At 38.8% G+C, this 25,283-nt stretch overlaps 1 protein-coding gene across 1 annotated transcript; it reads left to right on the top strand.

Annotated features, from left to right (window-relative positions):
* The first annotated feature begins 11,577 nt into the window (after positions 1 to 11,577).
* On the top strand, positions 11,578 to 24,079 carry LOC146733619 (pre-mRNA-processing factor 19-like). The gene is made up of 7 exons (XM_085491485.1): positions 11,578 to 11,656; positions 11,804 to 11,929; positions 20,995 to 21,104; positions 21,435 to 21,660; positions 22,088 to 22,344; positions 22,790 to 22,895; positions 23,455 to 24,079. Exons 1-7 carry the CDS (start codon positions 11,578 to 11,580, stop codon positions 23,550 to 23,552), a joined length of 1,002 nt encoding a protein of 333 aa, XP_085347611.1. The 3' UTR covers positions 23,553 to 24,079.
* The last annotated feature ends 1,204 nt before the right edge of the window (positions 24,080 to 25,283 follow it).

Below are 25,283 nucleotides of genomic sequence, written 5' to 3'. Positions count from 1 at the left end.
CCCTGACAGACTGTTCCAAAATTCAGATAGGCTGATCCAGAGTCCAGACAGGCTGTTCCAAAACCATGGCAAATAGACCTAAAGCCCCGACAGAATGTTCCAAAACCTTGGAACACTGGTGCACAAATGCTGGCAGACTGGTCACAATGCAATAGTGTGGTTCCAAGACCAGAGAATGACTGGTTTAATAATCTGTCAGATTGGTCGCAAGATCATGACAAACTGGCTTATGACGCTGACAACCTAATTGTAATACAATGCTAGTCTGCTACGGTGGTCACACGATCTTGACACACAAGTAAAAAGTGAAAGTCCAAAGACCCTGAAATACTGCTTCCAACATCTCACCAGATTAGTCTCAAGCAGATTGTCACAAGACCATAACACACTTACCCCAATATCTTGCCAGACTGGTCCCACTACCCTGGTAATTTGGTCATGGGACCCTAGCATAATGGACCTATACCTTGCCAGACTGTTCCCAGGCACTGTAAGACTTGTCACAAAACGTAGTCGGACTTATACGTTCTAAATCATGGCAGACGCGCATGAAAGACTGGACTAAGAACCTGCCAGGCTTGTGGATACAAATATGACTTGTCCTTATATCGTGTCAGGCTTGCTCCAATGACAGTACAACATGCCTTTAATAGTTGGTTAACTAGTCTTAAGCACCACATTTTATCCAGGTGAATAACCTGACTGTATTTTCGTAGCAAATTATTTTATCTGTAATTTACTAGTGTTCTTGGAATTAATTGCTTTACTGCAAAGTAATTATGTTTACTTTACCCTGTCATATTGTTGCACGACAAATAATAACTGTACATACAAACTTATCTCGCAGGTCAACGGTATTTTAACTGCAGTGTGGCTGGTGAGTTTGAAGTACATGGTACATGCCTGGAGGTAGAAAAGAGACCATGGTACATGTATCTACAATAAGCTATTTATATCAGTATGATGATTTACTAGTTGATTGACTTGGGAAAGTAGGTAAATATCTGATTATTCATAATGCGCATTTTTTGGTTTAGGACAACCTCACAGCAACATGTACATAATCCTTCATATTTGGTGAAAACAACCCTTTGTTGTCAAGTATATAATTGATCTGTGTACATTTCAATTAATTTCGCCCTAAAACCGCGCCTTCTCCGTGACATAACGTGAGCCGTTGAGACGGTCGCGTCGATCATAGCACCCAACCCACATTCCAACACAACATGCAAGAAAAATTGATTTATATAAACAAAGAATGACAGATTATATCAGTAAGCGGCGTCAGCTTATATTTAAACCAATGTTGTCACTGGGTCACACCCTGGCCAATAGGTCGTCTATGTCAAGAAGTTCACCACACTCCATAACTACCAACGAAAGAATAAATTTTCCGTACACTTCTGGAATATAAAATCCGGACCAAGAAAAAAAATATCGATCTAAATTATTTACTGCTTCAGCCATCTATAGATATACATTTTGATGGAATTTTTATGCTTTGAAATTATTCGATGAGCCCTGTTATCAGTTCTGTTAGAATTTCAATCTGGGAAAGGGAGATCACGTTACTATTTCTCAATGGAACCTGAATATTCTATAAAAGTTCTACACCATTTATTACGCAGTGTTTGAATACTGTAATTGGGACATGTTCATATACTCAAGAGGTACATAAAGGTCATCGAGATCAAGTTCGTAACATCATATGTAAAGCGAAAGCCAATGACCGACAAGAAATAACGCACCTATCACATCGCTCGTTGTGTGAGCCATAGTATTTCTGTACGTGATCAAAATAGAAAGTTATTTGACGATTTTTTAGAACAGACAAAATTGACATGTTGCATATTTTTAGGTATTTTTCATAATTTTTGACCCAATGGACATAATATTGTATTGGTTCGAGTCTTGCTCAACGATTTTGGTGAATATATGAAGACAACGACGCAACTTCGTCTCCGTGAAAGGTGAAAAAAGTGGGCGATGGCATTCAAAATGTCGAACATTCATTGCTGATCCAAGCTCCGCCATTTCCAGCATCGTGGGTTGATATTCATACAAATATTCAGGATTCTTGATAAAAAAAAACAAAACAGTATTTGCATTGCCGTCGTATATGTATGGCGCATGCGCATTGCAATAGATTGTCGCCTCTCTCAATTTAAACAATGCAATTAAAGCATACTGAAAAGACGATTTAAAAACACACTAATGATTTCATCATTCATGATTTAAAATAGACATTATCTACGTGTTGGTTATTCAGTTGTTGAGATGGTTTCACTCTTATTCGGTGTGTTTCACAAGAAAAGAACGACCAGGTTTTTATATTGTGTTTTGTTCTCAGACAATTAAGTCACAAGTGAGTGGGCTTATTTACGTGGCTAACACCGTGTTTGATACGTTGCTGCAAGATAAACAAGGCACCAACTAAATTAGAACGATTTATAGGAAATAAAGTAGTACCCTAGAAGGTATTTAGGTTTAAACTTTCTTTCCACTGTAAAACTTAAATTACGAGAATGCCTAATTTGCATAATCGTTCAACCACTGTAGAAATTGTAAAGACAATTATAAACAGTAGTTATAAGCGCATATAAACAGAACGATTACTATTTTGTAAAATATTATCAATTGTAGATATAACTATAGAGATATTCCCACCACTTTTCATAGACAAATTATACTTGTATATTTACACTCCTATTAAGTATTACCTAATTAACGCTTGGTAAAGTCTCAGTTGGTACTTGTTGATCTGCGCAACAGTCAGAGTCGCGTTCTTAGTTTATATGAGACCCATATCTCGCACCGGGAATCGACTACCACCGCCCTTTAACTAAACCTCCATAGTTAGGCAAGAGCCAAGGACATGTATTCTATTGTATTGGAATAATCACTGACAAGTCGGGATTGGGTCAAACAAGAATATGCTAGTAGCTATAGTTGGCTAGTAACAATGCCATGCATGTGTTTTCTATTGTCTTAGATTTTTAATGATTATTATTTTCGGTACTTTCAGAAAGTTTTACTTTAGAGAAATTTGAGCTGATTGTTTGGAGATGTTCTATAGTATTTTATTGGCTGTTTTACACATCGTCCGCCTGCACGGTGTTGTTCCGTTCAGACATTCCTCCTTTCGCAATCACCTTGAAAATTCAAGATGTGTTTACAGGTCATGTCAAGACAGTGGGCGTATTTTAGTGACGTGAGAGGGCGTAGTTTGGTCATAATTGCGTGGGAGCTAGCCGATTCATCAGGCCTGGTAGTTGCGTTGGAGGCGACCCAACGGCGGTTTCTGCAGTAAGGATATTTCACTTAGTAAACTCTGCTCACAAGTCCTTTCGCCAAGATCAAACATTTAAGTAGGTGGCGGCGGTGTAATTAAATGGCTTATAACAGTTTAGGACTTTTAAAAGTAGAGACTGAATACATAAGAAAACGCGTTGATTGTCTCTCGTCAAAGCATGGGTTTATGTGCCATTATCTCGATCAATTTCTTATTAATATGCAACGTTTCAATGTCTCCAACTCAAGCGGTGGGTATGTTTTAATAACGCTAGGTTTACCATGTCAGTTCTGATATTTGGATATTACAAGCCCCCTTTTGTAGGTGAATTTGATGTTTGGTGACACTTGACATCCACGTTTAAAGAAACGGACATCTCATGATCGTTAAAGTTCATTCGTACATAAAACACAATGACATCGTCCTACCAAAAAAGGGTGTGTTGTATGAAAATGTGTTGAGAGTCAGTTGAATTGTTTAACGGGCTACGTGAAAGAATGACAAGTGTACGTTTAAATGGTGTCATCCATTTGGTCATAATATAATTGTTACCACACATGTACACGGTGTAGAACAAATGCATTATCCAAAAAGTTATAACTGTATTAATGGGAAAGTGATATACGCTTGGCTGAACCCCCTAAGTCTGGGTACATCAGGCAAGCCCTGTCAGTGTTGCTATGGAATAACAAATGTATTTATAGAAAATTATAAACATATTATCGCATCCTAATTTTGATTACGTTTATGTAATAACTCAAATCAGTGAAACACTGGCTAGATATTTGTTATCAATAACTAAGCATCGCATGGTGTTGCTATTTTTTTGCTTGTCGTGATCTATATACTTCCCCTTGGAATGCCAATTCAATGTCAGAGATCGAATCCGATGTATTGTCAATGACTTGGGCGTGTAATTGTGGCAACATAGTTTGTATCGATGCCTAATTCCGACAAATCAGTGTTAGTTGCCGTGGTAGGACTAACCGGATAAGGTTTATTAAAATGATTTAATTATTACCGAGATGCGATTTAAAATTATAACACGTTTGCGATGTGAGATGAGTGAGTTGTGGATCAGATACACGAACGTCTTCCAAGTTTCAGTTTAAGATGTAGACAGATGTGTAATTACATACCTGGTATGGTCAGTACCAATGTAAATAATAGAAGCAGCAGGAGAGAGACTAGTTTCCACTGCGTAGCCATCATTGGCCGTGTGTTGTACTTCACCAATGGTCACTTTACAGAGAGAGTTCTTCAGGACTTGTATGCAGAGAAGTTATAGTCAACTTACATGAAAGGACAAGGAGGGACAGTGTTTGTAACAGAGGTGAACGGATAACCTTGTAACACGTGGGCGGAACCACTTTTTCCCAGGGAGCGTGAGAATCAATGGGTGGCAGAACGACTTGGACGTCTCGTCACCAAATTTTAGAGGTACAATCAAATTTTTACAGCATTGTTTTAGATTCATAACTTTTTGGAAACAAAAGTTACATATTTCATCAGAAATACATTTAAGTCGACTTTCGCTTTTATTTTTTTTTTTTACAATAGAACGATTGTGAATCACAAATGGTTGAATTCCGATTTGGTATGTTTCTTTGAAAGGCAAATACGGCTTATTTTGTAACACACAAAGAAATATGTTGACAATTGAAAAAATACTATTGAATTCATTCATGGTCGGAGGTATCTGCTGATATAAGTTATTTGTATAGAATATTCTGTTGCCAAATCAAAATGATGGCCAGATTCACCTTGTGTTGTGCTATTTGTCATTCCCAATCTTCGGTTGCCAACGTAAGATAAAGTCAATGTAACACCAATTCAATTACAATGTGCTATTCCCAGACACAATGTTCCCAATCCACATTGGTGACCACACCCGATTGTAGGTCATTCGCAGGCAATTGAATTTTGGGGCGGTGAATAGACGGTCTTAACCCCGGTGTCACGTTTGTTTGTGCTCTATGTGCCGTGTAACATGCATCATGAAATGTCTATTGTAGTCGAAATACTGCGTCGGAGTTCGAAACTAGCCAGTACTTCAAATGAATCTGCGTACATGTGGTCTGACCAGCCTGTCTCAAACTACTCAAACCTCAAATTTGCGCGTATTCCTTTTTGTTATTACTTTGTATATAAACATATCACCGGTAATGAGTTCTTTATTCTGTAAATTCAGTAAACATCCAAACGGAGGTGTATCGAGTAAAACTTATGTTCCCAACACGTATGAAGCAAAGCTTGATAAAGTCGTTGATTTGAGTCTGACAGTGGGGGTATAACCTTCGCCGGAAACAACCGTGGGAGTAACATTAATGCTATATATGTGTCAGTGTGAATGGGACGGTGGTCAAAACGCGAGCATGCTAATACTAGTATGTGTAAACAGTCGGTAATGTCGTTCGTAAACATACCAGACTATGCCCCAGGGTCTCATCCAAGGGGGTTCTTATTTTAGTGTCAACTGTTTATTGTGATACTAAATCTGAGCTACTGTAGTGATGTTTGGTTTTCGATTAGAGTTATACAGTTCTGTCTGGCACATTAGAAACGACTGGGAATTGTGCTAAAATGTTGACATTTTAAATAAAAGATCGTCTACAATTTCAATTAAATGCCTGTAAATCGACGACCAATCATCGATGAAGTGTGTCATAGTACCAGTACATATAGTCGTATTGCAGATAAGTGCGATTTTTAAAATGACTTATCTCGGCGATTTTTCTCTCCAAATTTTACATTTTCGCATAAATTAACTTTGAGCGGGTGAATGATTTATTGCCGTATATGCAATATTTCATTTCAATCGAACATTCCATTATTACTATATCTTTCTGACAGACTGAACCAATGTGTGTCAGTACTGTTTGCGGAACACTATAGGGCAACGAGAGCGTTACCAATTTGAGATGTATCTGGTATTCCGATTGACGCAGAAATGGCGCACATTGTACACGTAATAAAGTTGAATAGCGACTGTACGGGGTACCTATCTCCCGATTGACACCTTTACGGATGGTGATGGAAATTAGGATATGTCGTCAATATTTACCTCTTTATATTAAAATAACCAGAGGGTCATGGCATGTTTTTTTCCGAATCGGTCAAAATTGTATTTGCAGACTTGTGGCAATGAGTGGCGGGAATCGCCAACATAATGCATGTGTACGCTGGACAGCATAGAAGTAAGCTGTGAGAATATGTGTAATACTATTCGACTATTATGACTGTGTGCGTTGAAACTTGTAGGGAATATTAAATTATTTGTCTGCGTGAAACTCAATGCCCATAAGGGGTTGCCAAATCCTTGATTGTGTCAAATGTGTGAAATGCGATGCAAACTACCGTTACCTATGTTATCGTGGATATTTAGATGTGTTAGCAAGACTGGCCAAAGGCGTGGGCTTTTGGCGCCACCGAATATTGTTTTACTCGCCAACAAACTGGCATAGGTTATTCCAGTACACATTCATTTACTCATTCGTTTTTTTTAGAAAATTTTACAAAACGTTGTATGATGTGATACACTGTATGCCGACTGAAAGTACATACAAATACCAATAAAGTGGGTTTTCTGACTACGGAATTATGCAACGTAGAGTCCATGGTGTGTGTGGGTGGGGGGGGGGGCAGTGTAGCGTGTAGCGTTGCGATGCAACGTTGGAATCCAACTACAAGCAATTATTGTGTAACTAGAAATAGCGTTGCTAGCGGCTAATCTCCACTACGGTTGAAATCGCCCCCTCCATCTAAACCACCCCTCAAATATCCAGATAGACCGGACACGAAATGGGTCATGAACCCAATAATACATCAGAGTCCGATTTTACTGATAATTGAACAGCCTACCACGGGCACTGACCCCGTATTGATGGAACGTGATAACCCACTATCTACCACAGTGTGGGACGTATCGCTGCAAATAATGGATAAGTTGGATAGAAGGACCGTGACTGTGATTGGATCAATTGTAATTGTGTAACGCTGCATCACTTCAGTCACCTCTAACAAACAGCCTGAGCCACGTGACAGCGGCGCTACTTATATTGTCGGTCATTTTTTGTCTTGTTGATACGTGAATGTATTCACTCATGTGACTTAAGATGGTAAAACTGTCCTTAATTTATTGCAAAATATCGAAGTTTCCGCTGCTATTCGTCTCAAAAGAGCGATAATTGATTCAACAATTGGGACACAAAGGGTGAAGTTATGCGAAGAAAAAAAAAATAGCGGCCTGTAGTTAAAGCACCTGGGCGACTGTGCAGCAGATTTGATCAGATGTATTCGCTAGTTGGTTAAAACTCAAACATTTGTTGATTGTCGAAAATATGGTATAATGACGTAATGCATTACATACAAACTCCGATTATTACTAGTACTAAAATTGTGTTTAGCGCCCTCAACCTTTTCAGTTGACTACGTTCCCCCAAACAGAACATATCGTTATCTTATCTTAATTAAATTACACATTACGAAATAACGTGCACTGAGAGAAGATATCATAGAAACAATAAAGTATTGACGTTATAAACCGTGACTGTATCTACGCCCCGGATCTACGCCCACTTTTGTTTATACAGAGGGTGGAGTCGTAAGAACTACAGGGGTTCCACTTCAAACCGTTGTCAGTATACTGGCAGTTGAGAGTGGATACCACTGTTGTGTTTAAACATGGAGGTATAAACCTCTATGGTTCAAACAACGCCTTTCTTGTTGACCCAAATACGAAAACTTGCGTCATTGAATAAGTTTGTTTAAGTCACTGCACAAGCAAAGGTAAATACGCCTTGAGCACGTAACCGGTAATTTTCTTTTGTCCTTTTTTTAAAAATTATTTATTGCGCTTTGCTTTTGTTGATTTAATACGAGTAGGGTACGTTTTGACACGTGTACTGTATTTTAGCGCATTCATATAATTTATGTCTGTCTATAATTAATAGTTTTAGCATTATTACAGTGTGCTCACGTGACTTTGTTTATTGAGATAGGGAGTGAATAATATGCATAAAATGACAATTTAGCAGCGGTTTGCATACACCACCATGAAAATTCATTTTGTCATTAGAAAACACTGACAATAATCTGTCACCGTAACGCTATAAGTTACAGCGTGCCGTATTATAATAATAATACCTTTATTGCCTCCGTGTAAAAAGATTTACATAGGATAGGTACAGCAAAAAGAGTTTTAAAAAAATAACAAGATATATGTAAGAATTGTACAAAAAACAAAACAAAAGAACTTAACTAGTATTCAAATGTTAAATAAATCTTTTTGTTGTGTAAATATAATTGGCAAGTTCTATAATTATGCCAGGATCTTTGCTTGAGAGTATATATGTGATCTGTGTATATTTTTATTGTTGGATGAAAGTAGTGTTATAATTTTTTGGATGAAGTTTTCTCTGTGTTTGTGTGTTATATTTTTGGCAATTCAATAGAAAATGTTCTTCATCTTCACAAGTTATTGCATATTCTTTTGTTTATAGGTTTCTCAGGAAATGAACTCGATATCTGTCCTGTTAAAAAAACGCGTCCTCTAATAATAAAAACAGACATGGCGGACACCAGGGTTTGACAGGACTCCAAACAAAGAAGTTCGCTAAATCTGTTCTAAACGTTTTGGGTTTCGGCATTCCCATGATGTATTCCTGGGTAGGAAAAGATGTATAAGATTGCGCGTCGATCGATACTTCCGTTGTACTGTCTTCGTGCATACTTTGCAGTATCCTTGTAATAACCTCATATTATTTAAAACTTCTAGACATTAACAAGTCCTTTGAAAGAAACTGTATATGAATGTTTTACCATGTGTCACTAGTCTGAGATACACCAACAAGTATACGAAGGTATTTCCTTTCGTTGCATGAGCAATCACGGGGGTGATAGCTGCCCAAATTGTTTTTAATTCAGTCGCTGCGGGCGCACATTATTTTGCATGATTACGCAAGACAGTGCAGTGATCTCAAGACAACACAATATATCCCACAATGCAACTGTACGAGTATGGAGTACTCGGTAGACGAAGAGACGGATGACGAGTAGGGTGACGGCCGGACAGCCGTCATCAACGGCTCATCACTCTGTGCTGTCGTACAATTAGACACTGGGACGCATAACTCTGGGTGTGTGTTATATTATAAATGAAAAACGACAAACAGCGACTTGTGTGACTTTTGATTGAGCAGGTAGAATCTCACCTGCGTGCGTCGGTTTCCCAGAAGGTACTGTCAAAGCCAAGCATCATACCCAAATTCAACTCAGACAGAGTTACTCGTTTACCTGACGATGATCTATCCTCCAAACCTGCATCCGACACTTTCACAGAACAACGAACCTCGAACCCGATAACACCTGTATCCTACTAGAACATATCAAGGATATTATCTTGCCATATGAAACAGTTGTAAAATGACATAACACAGACAAAACATGCTATTTTCACTCCATTTTGTACTATTATAGTGACACAGTATTTTTTTTCTTTTTCGTTATTGTAAATAAAATGTCACATATACTATGTAAAAATATGGAAAATTATATTATTATTATTTACTTTTGAGTAGTGTTCTATCACACGATTGCAATTAACTTGAAGTTCTCATATGAACGGGACAACATTGTTTTACGTCAAGCAAGTTTCTCGACTCGACACAATACAAATACAACAGTGTGGTCATTAAACTCTTGTTTTACCTCCATGTTAATATACCCTGACGTTTAAGAGCCCCCTACTTCAAACAACTTGACGTTATGATGTGCCTCCGTGTCGTCGACCGAACGGTCCTTCCAAAGTGGGCGTGAATAACATGGTACTACCTCGAGGGCCGGGCTCGAGGGCCATGTTTTGACCTCCGTGTATCCGTGCGTGCGTCCGGCCGGACCTGTATCTTAGAAATGCTTGGACCAATCACAATCAAACTTCACACATACTTCATACATGATATTATACATATGCACGTCAATTTGTTTCACAATCTGATTCAAGATGGCCGAATGGCGGCCATTTTTGTGCTAAAAATTCATAAAAATCAAGCATTTCTCGGCTGTTTACAGATGGATTTTGTTAAAACTTGGTATATACATTAGATATTATGGGACCTTGATGCACATAATTTTGTTTTTCAGATAAGATTCAAAATGGCCGACTGGTGGCCATTTTGTTTTAATAAATGTGGTTCTCGTGCCATATCTCTGACTTGCTTTCACTGATTATGTTCAAATTTTAAATATTCATTATACATCATGTCATAGACAGATATATTGGTTTGACGATCCTATTCAAAATGGCCAAATGGTGGCCATTTTTGTGCTAAAAAATCATCAAATATCAAGCATTTATGGATGGATTTCGTTCAAACTTGGTACATACATTAGACATTACAGGTTCCTGATGCACGTCATTTTATTTTTCAGATTGGATTCAAAATAGCTGACTGCCAGGCATTTTTTTTAATGATTGGGCTTCTAGAGCCATATCTCTTAAATGCTTTGACTGACTATATTCAAATTTTATATATTCGTTATACATCATGTTATATATATATATATATATATATACATGTATTCAAAATGGCTGATTTTGAATGCTGTTCCAGAGCAATATCTCCCAATATGGACAAGTATTTGTTTGACAATCAGATACAAATGTCAATCATTTTAATGTTAAAAAATCATATTCCTGACATGGTTATATTCCAGCTATATTACTATAAACAAAACTATATATCTTAAATTTGATAACTAAAGGGGACTGTGCCATGCATGGCTTGTTAAAACATTACTTGTTTTAATCTTAGAAACATCTCTGTAATTTACGTAAGTACATAAGCTACTCATGGAGCAAACACGGTATATCTGTCTTCTATTCTAACAACGCTCAATCTTTGTGTTCAATGTACAGTGGGGAAAAAGCTTTTACTCTATTATGTGTTGATGAATCCGCTAGACAAATTCTTGAATGAAATCTGAGATCAACCAATCATCCCTTGATACACTAGACTTAAAGTGACTAAAGTGACAATCTTTGTCCTTAACATACAGCTAAACATTACAGTTTATAGCGTGGAGACTTATTCTGAGTATATTGTTGCTCTAACTTAATAACTGATGATGCCATGATGTTTATTATCTATCGATCAAATTAGAGGTGACATCTCAAACAACAAGACTTACTGTAAAATCTGTATTAGAAACTGCGGCTTCTATTAAAATGGTACAATGCAACAGAGGGGATTTGGCTTCTATTAGAGCATCTACACATATGAGAAATGATGAATGTTTGCTTCTCAATTGTTAAAAAAGAATGGGTGCAATTTCTATTAGAGAAGCGGCTCCTAATACAGATTTACGGTACTCTATAATATCTAGCTGAGTTTAATGGCTAATGATATTTTTGAATTTTGTATTCATTCTACGCTAGTGGCGCTGGAAGTTGAGGATGAGACAACTTCAAAACTGCATTACCTTTTAATCTAGGAAACTAGATTTGTCTACTAGTATTCAGTCATTGTCTTACTAATTACTTATTTTTGTCTCCTCTCATCCAGGGTTTGCATAGTGCTAGCGTACCCGGCATCTTGTCAATGGACTTGCATGCTTCAGACACATCAAAGGTACTCACAGGTGAGTAGCGCCCCCTACAGTTCAAAAGTGATAGGCCTGAAATACTAGTACATGTACTGTACTTGTCACCCTATGCTGTTGTAATTGACCCCTCCTTTGTGCAAAGCTTTTAATGATGGTAGCTTGTTAAATTTTAATTTAATACTTTGAAAATTTGTTTTCTTTAAATCTATTTATATTAAGGATTGTTAAACTGAAATGAAGATTACATGTACCGTAAAATTCCGATTTGAGGCCGCGGCTTTAATTAAAATTCATTTTTTCAATGGATGAATTCAGATGCGTGAAGTCTTGCTGCAGCTTTAATTAGAGCATTCACTTCGGTAATAGTGGGAAATGTTTCTCAGAAAACAAAGGCCAGAAGGGATAATGAGATGCACGACACTCGATTGCATCTTTGTTGCGATTCTAAGCGCACTTTCGGGTTTTTACACACGGACAAACTTGTCACAAACGAAATTTCACACTGTATAACATATTGCACAATAAATAATATCTTTTTATGCATTTGCAGATTACGGTACCGTATACTATATAATCTCTTTTGATAACGAAAAGTATATTCTAAAAGAAGTAAAAACCAAAACGAATGCAGTCTTAGTAGCAAATGATCACAGTAACGCAATCCAGCCAGTCATACTGCATTTCACACAAGTAAATAACTTATTTGTTTTCGATATGTTACAGTTGACGATTGTTACTCAGTGGTGATTACAATAACGTACAAAAAATAAATTCGTTGAATTGTTGTGAAAATTCAACTTAACTTCACTGCAAACGAATGATTTCAGTCACATGTGAACGCTCGATCCAATAGGATAACCGGCATGTTTGTTCAAACACTTTAGTGACTTGAAACCGTTTTTTGACCTGATAGGTCAAGTCTCTAATTAACCAATCAAAATGCTGGATGGGGCCAACGTGTTAAAATTACTATAGCTCATGTAAATATGTTAATGGTGGTTCAGCAACACGGGACACGGAAGAGATTTACTGTTGTTGTAGTGCGATCGTTTGATTTTGATGGGAAAACGGCATGATTTTTTTTTTTTCAAATCAAGACATTAGTTGTTTTCGAAAGATAAGCTGAGCATTGAAGAAGAATTTAACACTATTGACGGTAATAACAGCTCATTGTTGAAACACACTTTACTCATTCACGCTACCCACAATAAACACTGTACTCTCAAATAAGCGTCAATGACTACGAAAAACCTAAATTAGACTCTAATCTAGGCGTCAGGAAAGATTGAAATGTTCGAAAAATTATGCCTTTAATATAATATAAAATTAAATGGTATATCTTTTTCTGAAATATGTGGTGGCTGTTGGGTTTGTGAAAGTTTTGGGTGTGGCTTATATTGCAGACATTTTCCTGGGATCAAAACTTGACAATTTCAACATGAAACAATGTCTCCAGTTAGGGGTGCGGCTTCTATTAAAACTGCGGCCTCAAATCTGATTTTTACGGTATATGTCTTGTGTAACATACTTTCCTTTTTATGGGTTCATGCCATCAAAATCCCCCAAAAAAGTTTTTTTCCATGATTCAAGAGCCCAAAATGGTTAAAACTGACATTTTTACACTGGGTTTCTACATAGAGATTATATCTTCAAATTTTTCTCTGTGACATGGGAGGAAAAAGTCGTGTAATATTGTATTACCGTAACATAAATCCTAATCTTATGAAAACATTTCAAAAATACATTTGAAAAATATTTAGTGAGTTTCCATGATGACAAGTTTTCCATGGTGTATAACTGACCTACCATTACTGATTCAAATCATTGTCATACCAAATCGGTGATCCTACTCACTATGATACTGTGACATAAATTGTAAGTTAAAAGTACAGAGCCCTGGCTGTGTGAATGAAAAGCGCACATGTTTGTATAATTTGCAACAACCCATTGCACATGTTTATTTTTAAGACTGCTGATACAGTCAGTGGATTGTGTTGTCAGCAGAATGTGAGATACATACATCCTGTCTCTCCCTGTGGCATAATGGTATGTCTCAGACAGTGACATGGTGATTGTGAAATACCTTGGAATGTGCTGAGCCCAGTGTTGTTGGCAATGAAAATAGATATGACATCATTGACCCGAGTCTCCTACTTTAAATTGGTAGAGCTTGGATTAAGAGTGGTTTATTCCACTACCAAAATTGGCATCCTCTGTACACTGATTTGTCGGCTATTTCGAGATAACCAATCATTTCGTTATATACATTTTATTATTTGCATGGCCATAAATTAACTAGGGTATTTAAGTTGAGACATAAGGGAAAATCTTTAGTCAGGAAGGTGACCTGACTTGATCCTGTAACATCTTGTGATGCTGATTCCTGACTCCAGTGAGCTGTACCCTATACAGGGGTACATATGCAGACGTGCTGTGCAGTAATCCCTGCTGATCAACAGGAACCACTGAAGCTCACTGCCTGAACTACTCCCGTTGTACCAGTGCTACCAGTAGCAGCAGATAGCAGTGCAGTTGCCGATACTCCCTGGACACAGAGCACGAGTTTAAATTGTAGTGCAGCTGCTTCGCCAGTGTGCCAGATACGAAGGAACGCAACATTGTACATTGCTGTTCAATGGAGAGTGGAGTGTTCCCTGCAGCATCGATCAAGTCCCTAATTTATTTTATTTTATTTTACAGTGTACCCCCACCCCCTGCTGTTATTTGTTCATTAAAGTACAGGAAACCGTATATATTGTGTTGTGTTAATTTGTTATAATCGTTACTGGTATATTTCTTTCTCTGCACAGTCTCAGTTGTGGTGATATACATTCACCAAACGATCCCCACCCCGTGACAGCGGATGAGCTGAGAGGGAGGAAACTTATAAGATAAGCACGCTACCAAAGACAAAGACTATTAGACCGGTATTAAAGACAAGCTCCCCGATCCTGAATACGGTGTAGCCCCATAAAGGCCCCCCCCGCATTTAACGTCACATTGGTGGCAGCGGTGGGATACAACTGGTGCAGAGGAGGTGAACCAGAGAAAGCAGATCAAGGCGACTCCAGTAGCAGATCCAGAAATGGCAAAGCCGATTCCAGTAGAGAGTATCCAGATTGAACCAGTAGCTGATGCAGAAATTGCAAAGCCGATTCCAGTAGAGAGTATCCAGATTGAACCAGTAGCTGATACAGAGCAGGGAGATGATCAGCAAATTTTTGTTGATACATTAAGAGAAATACAGTTTGCACAGGCAGCAGCTGGTGATACTACAGAGCTTAAAGATCCAGTGGAGACTGAAAAAGAGGGGTTTGTGCAGCCAGAAGGTAAAGCAGAGGAGCTGCCCCCACAGGTGACACCAACCTCTGGCTATGGGACCCAAGAAATGAGTAAAGCTGACCTGTTGACTGGCAGTAGAGTTACAGCGGAAAAGCGGAGTGAATCAGCATTAGCAGAGAAAACAGATATACCATGGAGGCTGGATACAGCCACACCACGGTATCGATCAGCATTGAGAGGGAGACCAGCTGACAGAGCAGATGACTTATGGCTTGGGTACACCTGGGCACAATCAACTGGCAGATGGCTGACAAACCCCACCTCAGATTTATTTGAGGAGGTAAAAGAGAATCCAGAGCTGGTAGTTAGACCAAAGTTGTACAGAGAAAAAGCACTGAAAGGAGAGGAGGCTTTCCATTAGAGGGGCATGTATCCTGTGACAAAGCCTAGCATAATTCCAGAAAAATTTAAAGGTGAAACGCCATGGAGATATTACAAAGACTATTTTGAGCAATGTGCAATTGTAAATAATTGGTATATGGTACACAAGTCCAGGTATTTAGCAGTGAGTTTGTCCAGTTTGGCGCAGAAAGTGCTGACCCGAGAAACAGATGGTGGAGAAATACCACACCAAGAGTTAGTCGCAAGATTGGACAAGAGATTTAGTCCCAGTGGGCAAGCAGATACCTATGCGGCAGAACTATGGTTTAGGCAGCGCAAGAAAGATGAAAGTTTGCAAGAATTGGGTGAAGCTATACGTGATTTAACAGAGATGACCTACACAGGTATGAGCCCTGCTTCCCAAGAAAGGCTAGGCAGGCAGTATTTTAAGAATGCCATCCCTGAAAAGGAAATAAGAGATGGTATATTCAGAGCAAATCCAAAAACATTGGAGACTGAATCACACGTGATGTCAGAGAAAAGGAGACTGGCTGAGCGGTGCCCCAAATTTGGCAGGGTGCTGAATGCTGAAGGTGACTCGGAGATGGTAGAACTAAATGAAGGAATAAAAGAAATGGGGGTCGGAAAATTCCAACCAACCCAGATAGGAGAGCAGTCATTCGGTGGAGGGAAAGATAAAAGACCAAGAAGGTGGGGCCAGATGGGAATTGAGTGTTACAGATGCGGAGGGCGGGGGCATATTAAGAGAAACTGCGCAACTCCACCAAACGGGTATGCGGGAAACGAATCACGACCAACCTCAGGGGCCAGGGCTGGGTCGGAAATGCAGACAGGCCCAGGCAACCCCAACAAGCAGTAAAAATGGTGCAGGGACGGAGGGGACAGGGTACGCAGGCAGGGGAGACAAAACTAGAGGAATCAGATACAGCGACCCCCCCAGCAACTGAAAGTAGACCCCTGCCTACCGTACATGACTATACAAGGGCAACAAGCGGTATATTTGTGGCAGGCAGAATAGGTGGATTACAGGGATATTTTTTAATAGATACAGGGGCATCAGGAACCCTGTTGTCAAGAAAACATTATGAGCGTATACCTGAGATGCAGAGACCTGCATTGGAAGCCATGACGACTCGGATCCGGCAAGTAGACGGTACCTTGATGAAACAGCATGGTGGAGCTAATATGGAGGTATGCATAAGTAAATACAAAACCACAGCCGATGTGATTGTAGTGGATATGGAGACTGATGCAATATTGGGGAAGGAATTGCTGATTACCTTAGGCTGTGTAGTGGACATAAAGATTCTACAGCTGAAATTTCTGGATGAAATAGTCCCATGTTATGACTGGAAGGCCCGTACTCTTTGTGCCAGAGTGGTGCTGAGAAAAGCAGTTGATATTCCTCCTGGCAGTGAAATGTTAGTACGATGTGATACTAACAGAAAGATCCCAGGCTCTCGCAGGGAATGGTGATACCAACAGATAGAAACCCGATTGCGGAAAGAGGAATAATGGTGGCAAGAGCATTAGTATCAGATTGTAATGGGGTAATACCAGTACGGTTGTTGAATGTAACCCCACACCCAATACATGTAAAACAAGGCACTGCGGTGGGGATGGTGGAGCCGCTATCAGAGGGGGAAGGTGTGGTTACAGCAGAGAGGGAAAAAGAAAATGAGGTACCACTGAAAGAAAAGCAACTGCCAGAATATTTGCATGATATATGGAGGCGGAGTACAGCAGAGCTGGATGACGGTGAAGCAGAAAAGGTAGCGGCATTGCTGATGAAGTATGCAGATGTATTTTCCAGGGGTGATGATGATATGGGGTGTACCAATCTGGTTAAACACTCCATTAATACAGGTGAGGCAGCTCCTTTTAGGCAACCCTCAAGAAGACTACCAATTTGGCAGAGAGAGGAAGCGGGGAAGCAGGTGGAAAAGATGCTGAAAGCCGGTATTATTGAACCAAGTTGTAGTCCCTGGGCTTCACCAATTGTGTTAGTAAAGAAAAAAGATGGTGGGACAAGGTTTTGTGTTGACTACAGGAAGCTGAATGATGTAACAATTAAAGATGCGTATCCAATTCCCAGAATAGATGACTCTCTGGACAGTCTGTCAGGCGCTTGCTGGTTTTCTACCTTAGATTTGGCTAGCGGTTATTGGCAAGTCCAGTTAGATGAAGAGGCACAACAGAAAGCTGCTTTTGTGACCCGTAGTGGTCTGTATAGTTGGAAAGTGATGCCCTTCGGCCTTTGCAATGCGCCCTCTACGTTTGAGCGGCTTATGGAGCGAATAATGGCTGGATTGCAGTGGGAAATACTCCTGTTATATTTAGACGATATTATTGTATACGGCAGAGATATTGATGAGGAGTTAGAGCGTCTGGAAATAGTGTTAGGCAGATTGCGGGCAGCCGGACTAAAACTCAAGCCAAAGAAATATGACCTGTGCAGAACCAGTGTAATGTATTCGGGTCATATAGTGTCAAAAGATGGTGTAGCGACCGATCCAGACAAAGAGAGAGAACCATAAAGGAGTGGTCAATGCCAAAAAGTGTGAAGGATGTAAGAAGTTTCTTGGAGATGGCGTCCTACTACTGCCGGTATGTACAAGGATTTGCCAAAATAGCAGTACCTTTGCACAGATTAACGGAGAAAAATGAAGTGTTTAACTGGGATACAGAATGTGAGATTGCTTTCCAGGTATTAAAGAAGTGTCTGATGTCCGCCCCGGTACTAGTGTATCCACAGGAAACAGGAGAATATGTGCTGGATACAGACGCAAGTGAAACAGGTATTGGTGCTGTCTTATCACAGGTCCAGGATGAAAAGGAAAGGGTGATAAGGTATGGCAGCAGGTCGCTGAGTAAAGCGGAAAGGAATTATTGCGTCACAAGGAAAGAATTACTGGTATTGGTGAATTTCGTGAGATACTACAGGCAGTACTTGTACGGTAGGAAATTCACCATCAGGACTGATCATGCAGCTCTAAGGTGGTTGTTGAGTTTTAAGTGTCCAGGAGGAAAACTCGCCAGGTGGATCGAAGTCCTTGGGGAATCCGAGTATAAGGTTATAGGCCAGGGAAAATCCACGGGAAAACTGACGGGTTATAAGGAGACCATGCGGGAAATGTGGTTGGCAGGGGAAACATAGCGCTGTGATTTCCAGGGCCGGAGAGTATAGCAGTTCATTGCAGGATACTCCCACTTGCATGAGGGACACAGAAAAGGTGAATATGGGAAAAGGAATAGTGGACACCAGGATGGTGGAAGCGGAAATGGAGACCCAGGTACGGGCTGTCAGAATTCAACCTAAGGTGAGCGGTGATCAGATAAAGGAAGCCCAGACGGCTGATGCGGAAATAGGTCCAGTAAAGAGGGCGAAGGAATGCGGAATCAGACCAAAATAGGAAGAGATGTCACGGTTGGCGCCCGCCGTGAGAGTTAATTGAGGAAGCTGGAAGCAACTCGGAATAAAGAAAGGTGGAAAGTATGCGACGGTTGTGATAAAGACATTAGAAGAGATCGGATGAAAGCGAAAATTATGAACCAGTCAAAGTGCATTTTTGTGGAATCAGATGAGGAAGACATGAAATAGAACTGAACTATAAACTGTGAGTGAATAACCCTGTATGGGAAATTTGCACTGCCGTGAAAAATGTATTTACCTTTATTTGGGTGGCATATATATTTCCATTTGGATTTAGTGTAACTAGAAATTTAAAAGTAGAAAACCCGCACTTGTGCGTGAAGAATAAACTACTCCATATTTAATTATTTTTGACGTATTCATGAAAACTAGTTTTTATTTTATTTGTGGCCAGAAAGGTCTCAAACCACATTCCTACTGCTGGGCTGCAGACCAGCATTGGGAGTTTGGGGAGAGAGGTTAAATTGACAAACAAAATGGCAGTCAAAAGTCGACTTGAGCTGTGACTTGATTTTGATTTTGTGTACTATTTCAATTGAGAGGATAGACTTCAGATATTAATTACCATAACCAATTTCAATTTTTCAAGATAATTTATGTCTGTGAAAAAATGCTATGAAATCAACCCCGGTGTGTTGAACTCAGGGGGGAATAATGTGACATAAATTGTAAGTTAAAAGTACAGAGCCCTGGCTGTGTGAATGAAAAGCGCACATGTTTGTATAATTTGCAACAACCCATTGCACATGTTTATTTTTAAGACTGCTGATACAGTCAGTGGATTGTGTTGTCAGCAGAATGTGAGATACATACATCCTGTCTCTCCCTGTGGCATAATGGTATGTCTCAGACAGTGACATGGTGATTGTGAAATACCTTGGAATGTGCTGAGCCCAGTGTTGTTGGCAATGAAAATAGATATGACATCATTGACCCGAGTCTCCTACTTTAAATTGGTAGAGCTTGGATTAAGAGTGGTTTATTCCACTACCAAAATTGGCATCCTCTGTACACTGATTTGTCGGCTATTTCGAGATAACCAATCATTTCGTTATATACATTTTATTATTTGCATGGCCATAAATTAACTAGGGTATTTAAGTTGAGACATAAGGGAAAATCTTTAGTCAGGAAGGTGACCTGACTTGATCCTGTAACATCTTGTGATGCTGATTCCTGACTCCAGTGAGCTGTACCCTATACAGGGGTACATATGCAGACGTGCTGTGCAGTAATCCCTGCTGATCAACAGGAACCACTGAAGCTCACTGCCTGAACTACTCCCGTTGTACCAGTGCTACCAGTAGCAGCAGATAGCAGTGCAGTTGCCGATACTCCCTGGACACAGAGCACGAGTTTAAATTGTAGTGCAGCTGCTTCGCCAGTGTGCCAGATACGAAGGAACGCAACATTGTACATTGCTGTTCAATGGAGAGTGGAGTGTTCCCTGCAGCATCGATCAAGTCCCTAATTTATTTTATTTTATTTTACAGTGTACCCCCACCCCCTGCTGTTATTTGTTCATTAAAGTACAGGAAACCGTATATATTGTGTTGTGTTAATTTGTTATAATCGTTACTGGTATATTTCTTTCTCTGCACAGTCTCAGTTGTGGTGATATACATTCACCAAACGATCCCCACCCCGTGACAGCGGATGAGCTGAGAGGGAGGAAACTTATAAGATAAGCACGCTACCAAAGACAAAGACTATTAGACCGGTATTAAAGACAAGCTCCCCGATCCTGAATACGGTGTAGCCCCATAAAGGCCCCCCCCGCATTTAACGTCACAATACAATTGTTATCCGAATCACTGATTGTAACAGGTTTCAAATTGCTATGATGCCCTCACATGATGCCCTTCAAATTGCAGAGATCAAATATAATACAAATTACTACCGTGATGACTTGAGATTCGCTTATTCATCTTAACTGAATAGACTACATCTTTGATATGACTGTATTTCTCTGTTTCACCACTAGGCGGCGCTGATAAGACTGCTGTTGTATTTAACAAAGACACTGAACATGTTGTAACGATTTTGAAAGGACATACAAAGAAAGTTACCAATGTCATCTACCATCCAGAGGAAGTAAGTTGATAATGTTAATCTGAACTTGAACTTCAACACGTTCAATTTTGAATCATGTCACGTGGGGATCATACGCAACATTTCATCTATGAATTTTAAGCCTTTTAATAATTTGATTTCATGAACTTCTTGAATTTAGTTGGGGGGGGGGGGGTGAATAATGTTTATTTATTTGCATATTTCTTACTAATCCTCTACCCCAATTTTGTTATACTTGTCTCTGCTTTTGTAAGGTTGCAGAGTATTTACAAATTGTCATAATGATATTGATGGCATGGATCTCTTCACTAGCCAATCATTTACAAGTTTTTGTCTTAATTGTTCCAATAGGACATTGTATTCACATCATCACCGGACACCACTATTCGTGTATGGATGGTAGCAAATGGGTCATGTACACAAGTTATCCGTGCTCACGAAGGTCCAGTCACTGGTATCAGTTTACATGCAACGGGTGATTATCTACTCAGCTGTTCCGAAGATAGACACTGGGCGTTCTCTGATATTAGAACTGGCCGTGTTCTCACTAGAATTTCAGATGAATCTGTCAGTCATCGTAAGTTCACGTTAATTTAGTAAAATGGAGCATTTCTAAATTTTAACCCTCTTAGTTCCTCAGCTATCTGTCTTCAATTAGTTTGTGAGTGTGGTTATATTCTGTAAAAAAACTTCCCAATTCGCAATAATTAATCCTGTTATATTTGATAACTCATGGTCTCTTGATTATTGTTACAGTTTTTTGATAGAACACATGAAGATCAATTGTACTGGAGAGCTTTGACTATTGATTTGCATTTTCTAACGATTTTTGTTCTATCCCAATCATACTACTCGCATATGACACCTTTACCTGAGTATGCATTTCGACTCGTCAAATAAAGTAGTCCCATTTCTAGTTCCTTTTCAAATACTGTGTATGAATAGTAAAATGACATGCTTAAGTGTTTTATGGTTGTTACGCAATAACTCAAATTTATTTTCAGCGCTGACATGTGCTCAGTTCCATCCCGATGGTCTCATCTTTGGTACTGGTACTGGTGACAGCATGATTAAGATATGGGATTTGAAAGAGCGGGCTAATGTGGCCAACTTCCCAGGACATTCCGGACTGATCTCTGCTATCTCCTTTTCTGAGAATGGTTATTATCTTGCTACATCGGCAGACGACTCTGTCGTCAAATTGTGGGATCTACGAAAACTGAAGAATTTCAAGACAATCTCATTGGATGATCGATATGAGGTATTTTTTATTTTCTCTTCACTACTGGTGATGGTATTAATTTTCCAAATATTTTCTGTGAAATATAAATAATATTTGTGTACTGGCGTAATAGCAGTATTGTAAATTCTGATTTATGACTTTTTTGATAATCTGCATAATGATTATAATTTGTAGACTTTATTATTGATAAAAGCCATGGATACAGCAAAAATGATCACTTCATTTAGGGGTTGGGGAGTTGAAGTTAATTCAATCTGTGCAGAAACAGCAATGTTTACATAGTTTGTTACAATTTTGCACTTTTGTTTACAGGGAGAGTGAAGCAAAAGATAACTTTTGTTGTACACATGCTTTAATTACCCAATGCCCTTTATTGCAAGACTTAATTATGTCTGAATGAGATGGTGGGATGCTTTGCTACATAGAGGATGAGGGCATGATTATCTTTATTATCGTTTTGCAGGTGAAATCTCTGTGTTTTGATCAGAGTGGTACATACTTGGCTGTAGCTGGTACCGATGTACGTGTATATCTCTGTAAACAATGGGATAACCTGGCAGTATTCAAAGGTAAGATGTGTGCACTATACCGTTCATGTATATGAGGTTTTTACGATGATACCTCAAAGTATGCATGAAGACAGTACAACAGAAGTATCGACCGCCATGCAGCAGAGGTCGATATAACTGTGACTGTGTGAGTGCATACTTTGAGGTATCCTCATAATAACCTTATTATTATACATCTTTTCCTTCCAAGGATACATCATAGGAATGCCGAAATTTAAAATGTTTACAACAGAATCAGCAAACTTTGTGTAGTCCAGTCAACCTTGGTGGCAGCCATGTTTGTTTTTATTATGCCCCATTCCATATTTGGAATTCGCATTTCCTAATATGGAAGAATGAAAATACCCCATAAAAATACTGCAAAATTAGGGCAGGCTGTAACTTATGGCATTACGGTGACAGATGTATAATAATACTCATTATTACAGCCACTGGTTGTGCAGGGCACCTGTGCTTTATATTTTGTCACCTACTCAGCTGAGTAGTGGGTACAGTTTGACAGATACAGTACATTCAACAAGATACGTACAATACACGGTTTGTTCGATTCTTTCTTCAGATCACTCGGATATGGCTACGGGAGTGCGATTTGGTCGGCATGCGTCATTCATCGCATCTACAGGTATGGACCGAAGTCTCAAATTCTATGGCCTGTAGAGAATTTTAACTGGAGTACAGATAGTCACATACGAATCACCTGAAAACAGACAAAAGTTTTTTACTGCAACATGTATTCATATTTTCTCGTAATTTTTCTGAATGTTATGAATAATTCAGTACCTTATCCTGAATTGCAAATTTGCCATGTGCGGTACACACCTAGTGATTACCAACAAAGTGTGGAATTTTTATAGTTAGCAAGATAAATATCATCAGACGTTGTCCTACACTGGAACACGCAAATAACACACTAGTACATTTCCCCATTGCTATCACCATGAATTCATAAGTTTATTTTCTTGTTAAGTAATTTCAAAAACAGGGCAGTGTAGAATAAGTCCCAATTTGAAATTGTTCCAACCCCACTTCCCTCTCTTCCATCCACTGTGTTAGTAGGAATGGAACACTGAAATATTGTAATATCTATTACCTTTAAAAAATATCATTCATGAATTATCAAAACTTGTGAACATGAGTAGTCTCAATTTGATCTACTTGTACAATCTTGACCAAAAAATTGAAAAAAAAAATATGCTAAAGGGAAATGTGTAACATTATTGTAATCTGTAAGAACACTGTTGTGTATACACTTGTTTTCATAAAATTTATTGGAATTTATGATTATTACTGCCATTTAATATTTTATTTAATCCATTATTGTGACAAAAGTAATTATTGCTTCAGCTTGAGAATATGAATTTGAAAATATTAAAGATGTTTTAAAGATCTTGTACTTTCTGCCATAAAGGTTGCACATCCTGGTACTTTCTTCCGTAAAGGTCGCACATCCTGGTACTTTCTGCCATAAAGGTCGCACATCCCGGTACTTTCTGCCATAAAGGTCGCACATCCTGGTACTTTCTGCCATAAAGACTGCACATCATTTTCCAAAACTGAGTGGTTGTCATTCAATTTCACAAACAGTTTATATTATGCAAAAATTGAGGTATAATTCTGGAAATTATATTGTTTTAGAGCTGCATCATGCTCAGAAATGCCAGGATGTGTGACCTTTTGGGGTCATACAAACATCTCAATTTTCCTCGTATATTGTTTTCAGATTTGATTGTAATTTTTGAAGTATATTTTTGATGGCAGTTGCATATTTTTATTCTGAGGATAAACTATTATATAGCTGCATTTTTTTAGCAGGATAAAAACTTATGTGAAAGGGACTTACAAGAAAATTCGTCAGTGGATTTACTGTGTTTTTTTTTTTACTTGGATTTGTGATGGTATCTGACTCTGTAATACAAATATACCTATCTGTAGAAGACAGTCAGTTTTTGAACATGGAAGACTGGCTGGTTAAAGTAAATACAATTTATTCCACTTTGTAAAGCTTTGTTTTCATCAATAAATAGCCTTCTTTTTTTTCAAATATGGATTGAATGTTTGGTGTACCTGTACAACTATTTTTACCAGAGTTGATTGCTTAAAATGTTACCTCCTTGTCGTCAAGGTTAGAGGATATCCTTGAACCCTTTCGGTGCCATTGTCAACTTTTGGCACCATCTACAAAATAATTTTGTACAGTCATCCTCCCTACATGAAATATTGATAAAAATTGACAAACCTTTTGATCAAAAACTAAAGTCAATATCTGAAACAGTCTGTATGATTCCAAAATGATGAAATTTACTGAAAATTCTCCAAAATGTGAAATATTTGCACTTAATTTTAGGCAAGAAAAATATCTGGCACTCAAGACTTTATTGAAATTATGAT

Source organism: Saccoglossus kowalevskii, chromosome 16 (genome assembly GCF_978046115.1).
Source record: "Saccoglossus kowalevskii chromosome 16, keSacKowa6.1, whole genome shotgun sequence".
NCBI lineage: Eukaryota > Metazoa > Hemichordata > Enteropneusta > Harrimaniidae > Saccoglossus > Saccoglossus kowalevskii.
Note: the sequence above shows the minus strand (reverse complement) of the source record. Positions and strands in the feature narration are given on the sequence as shown.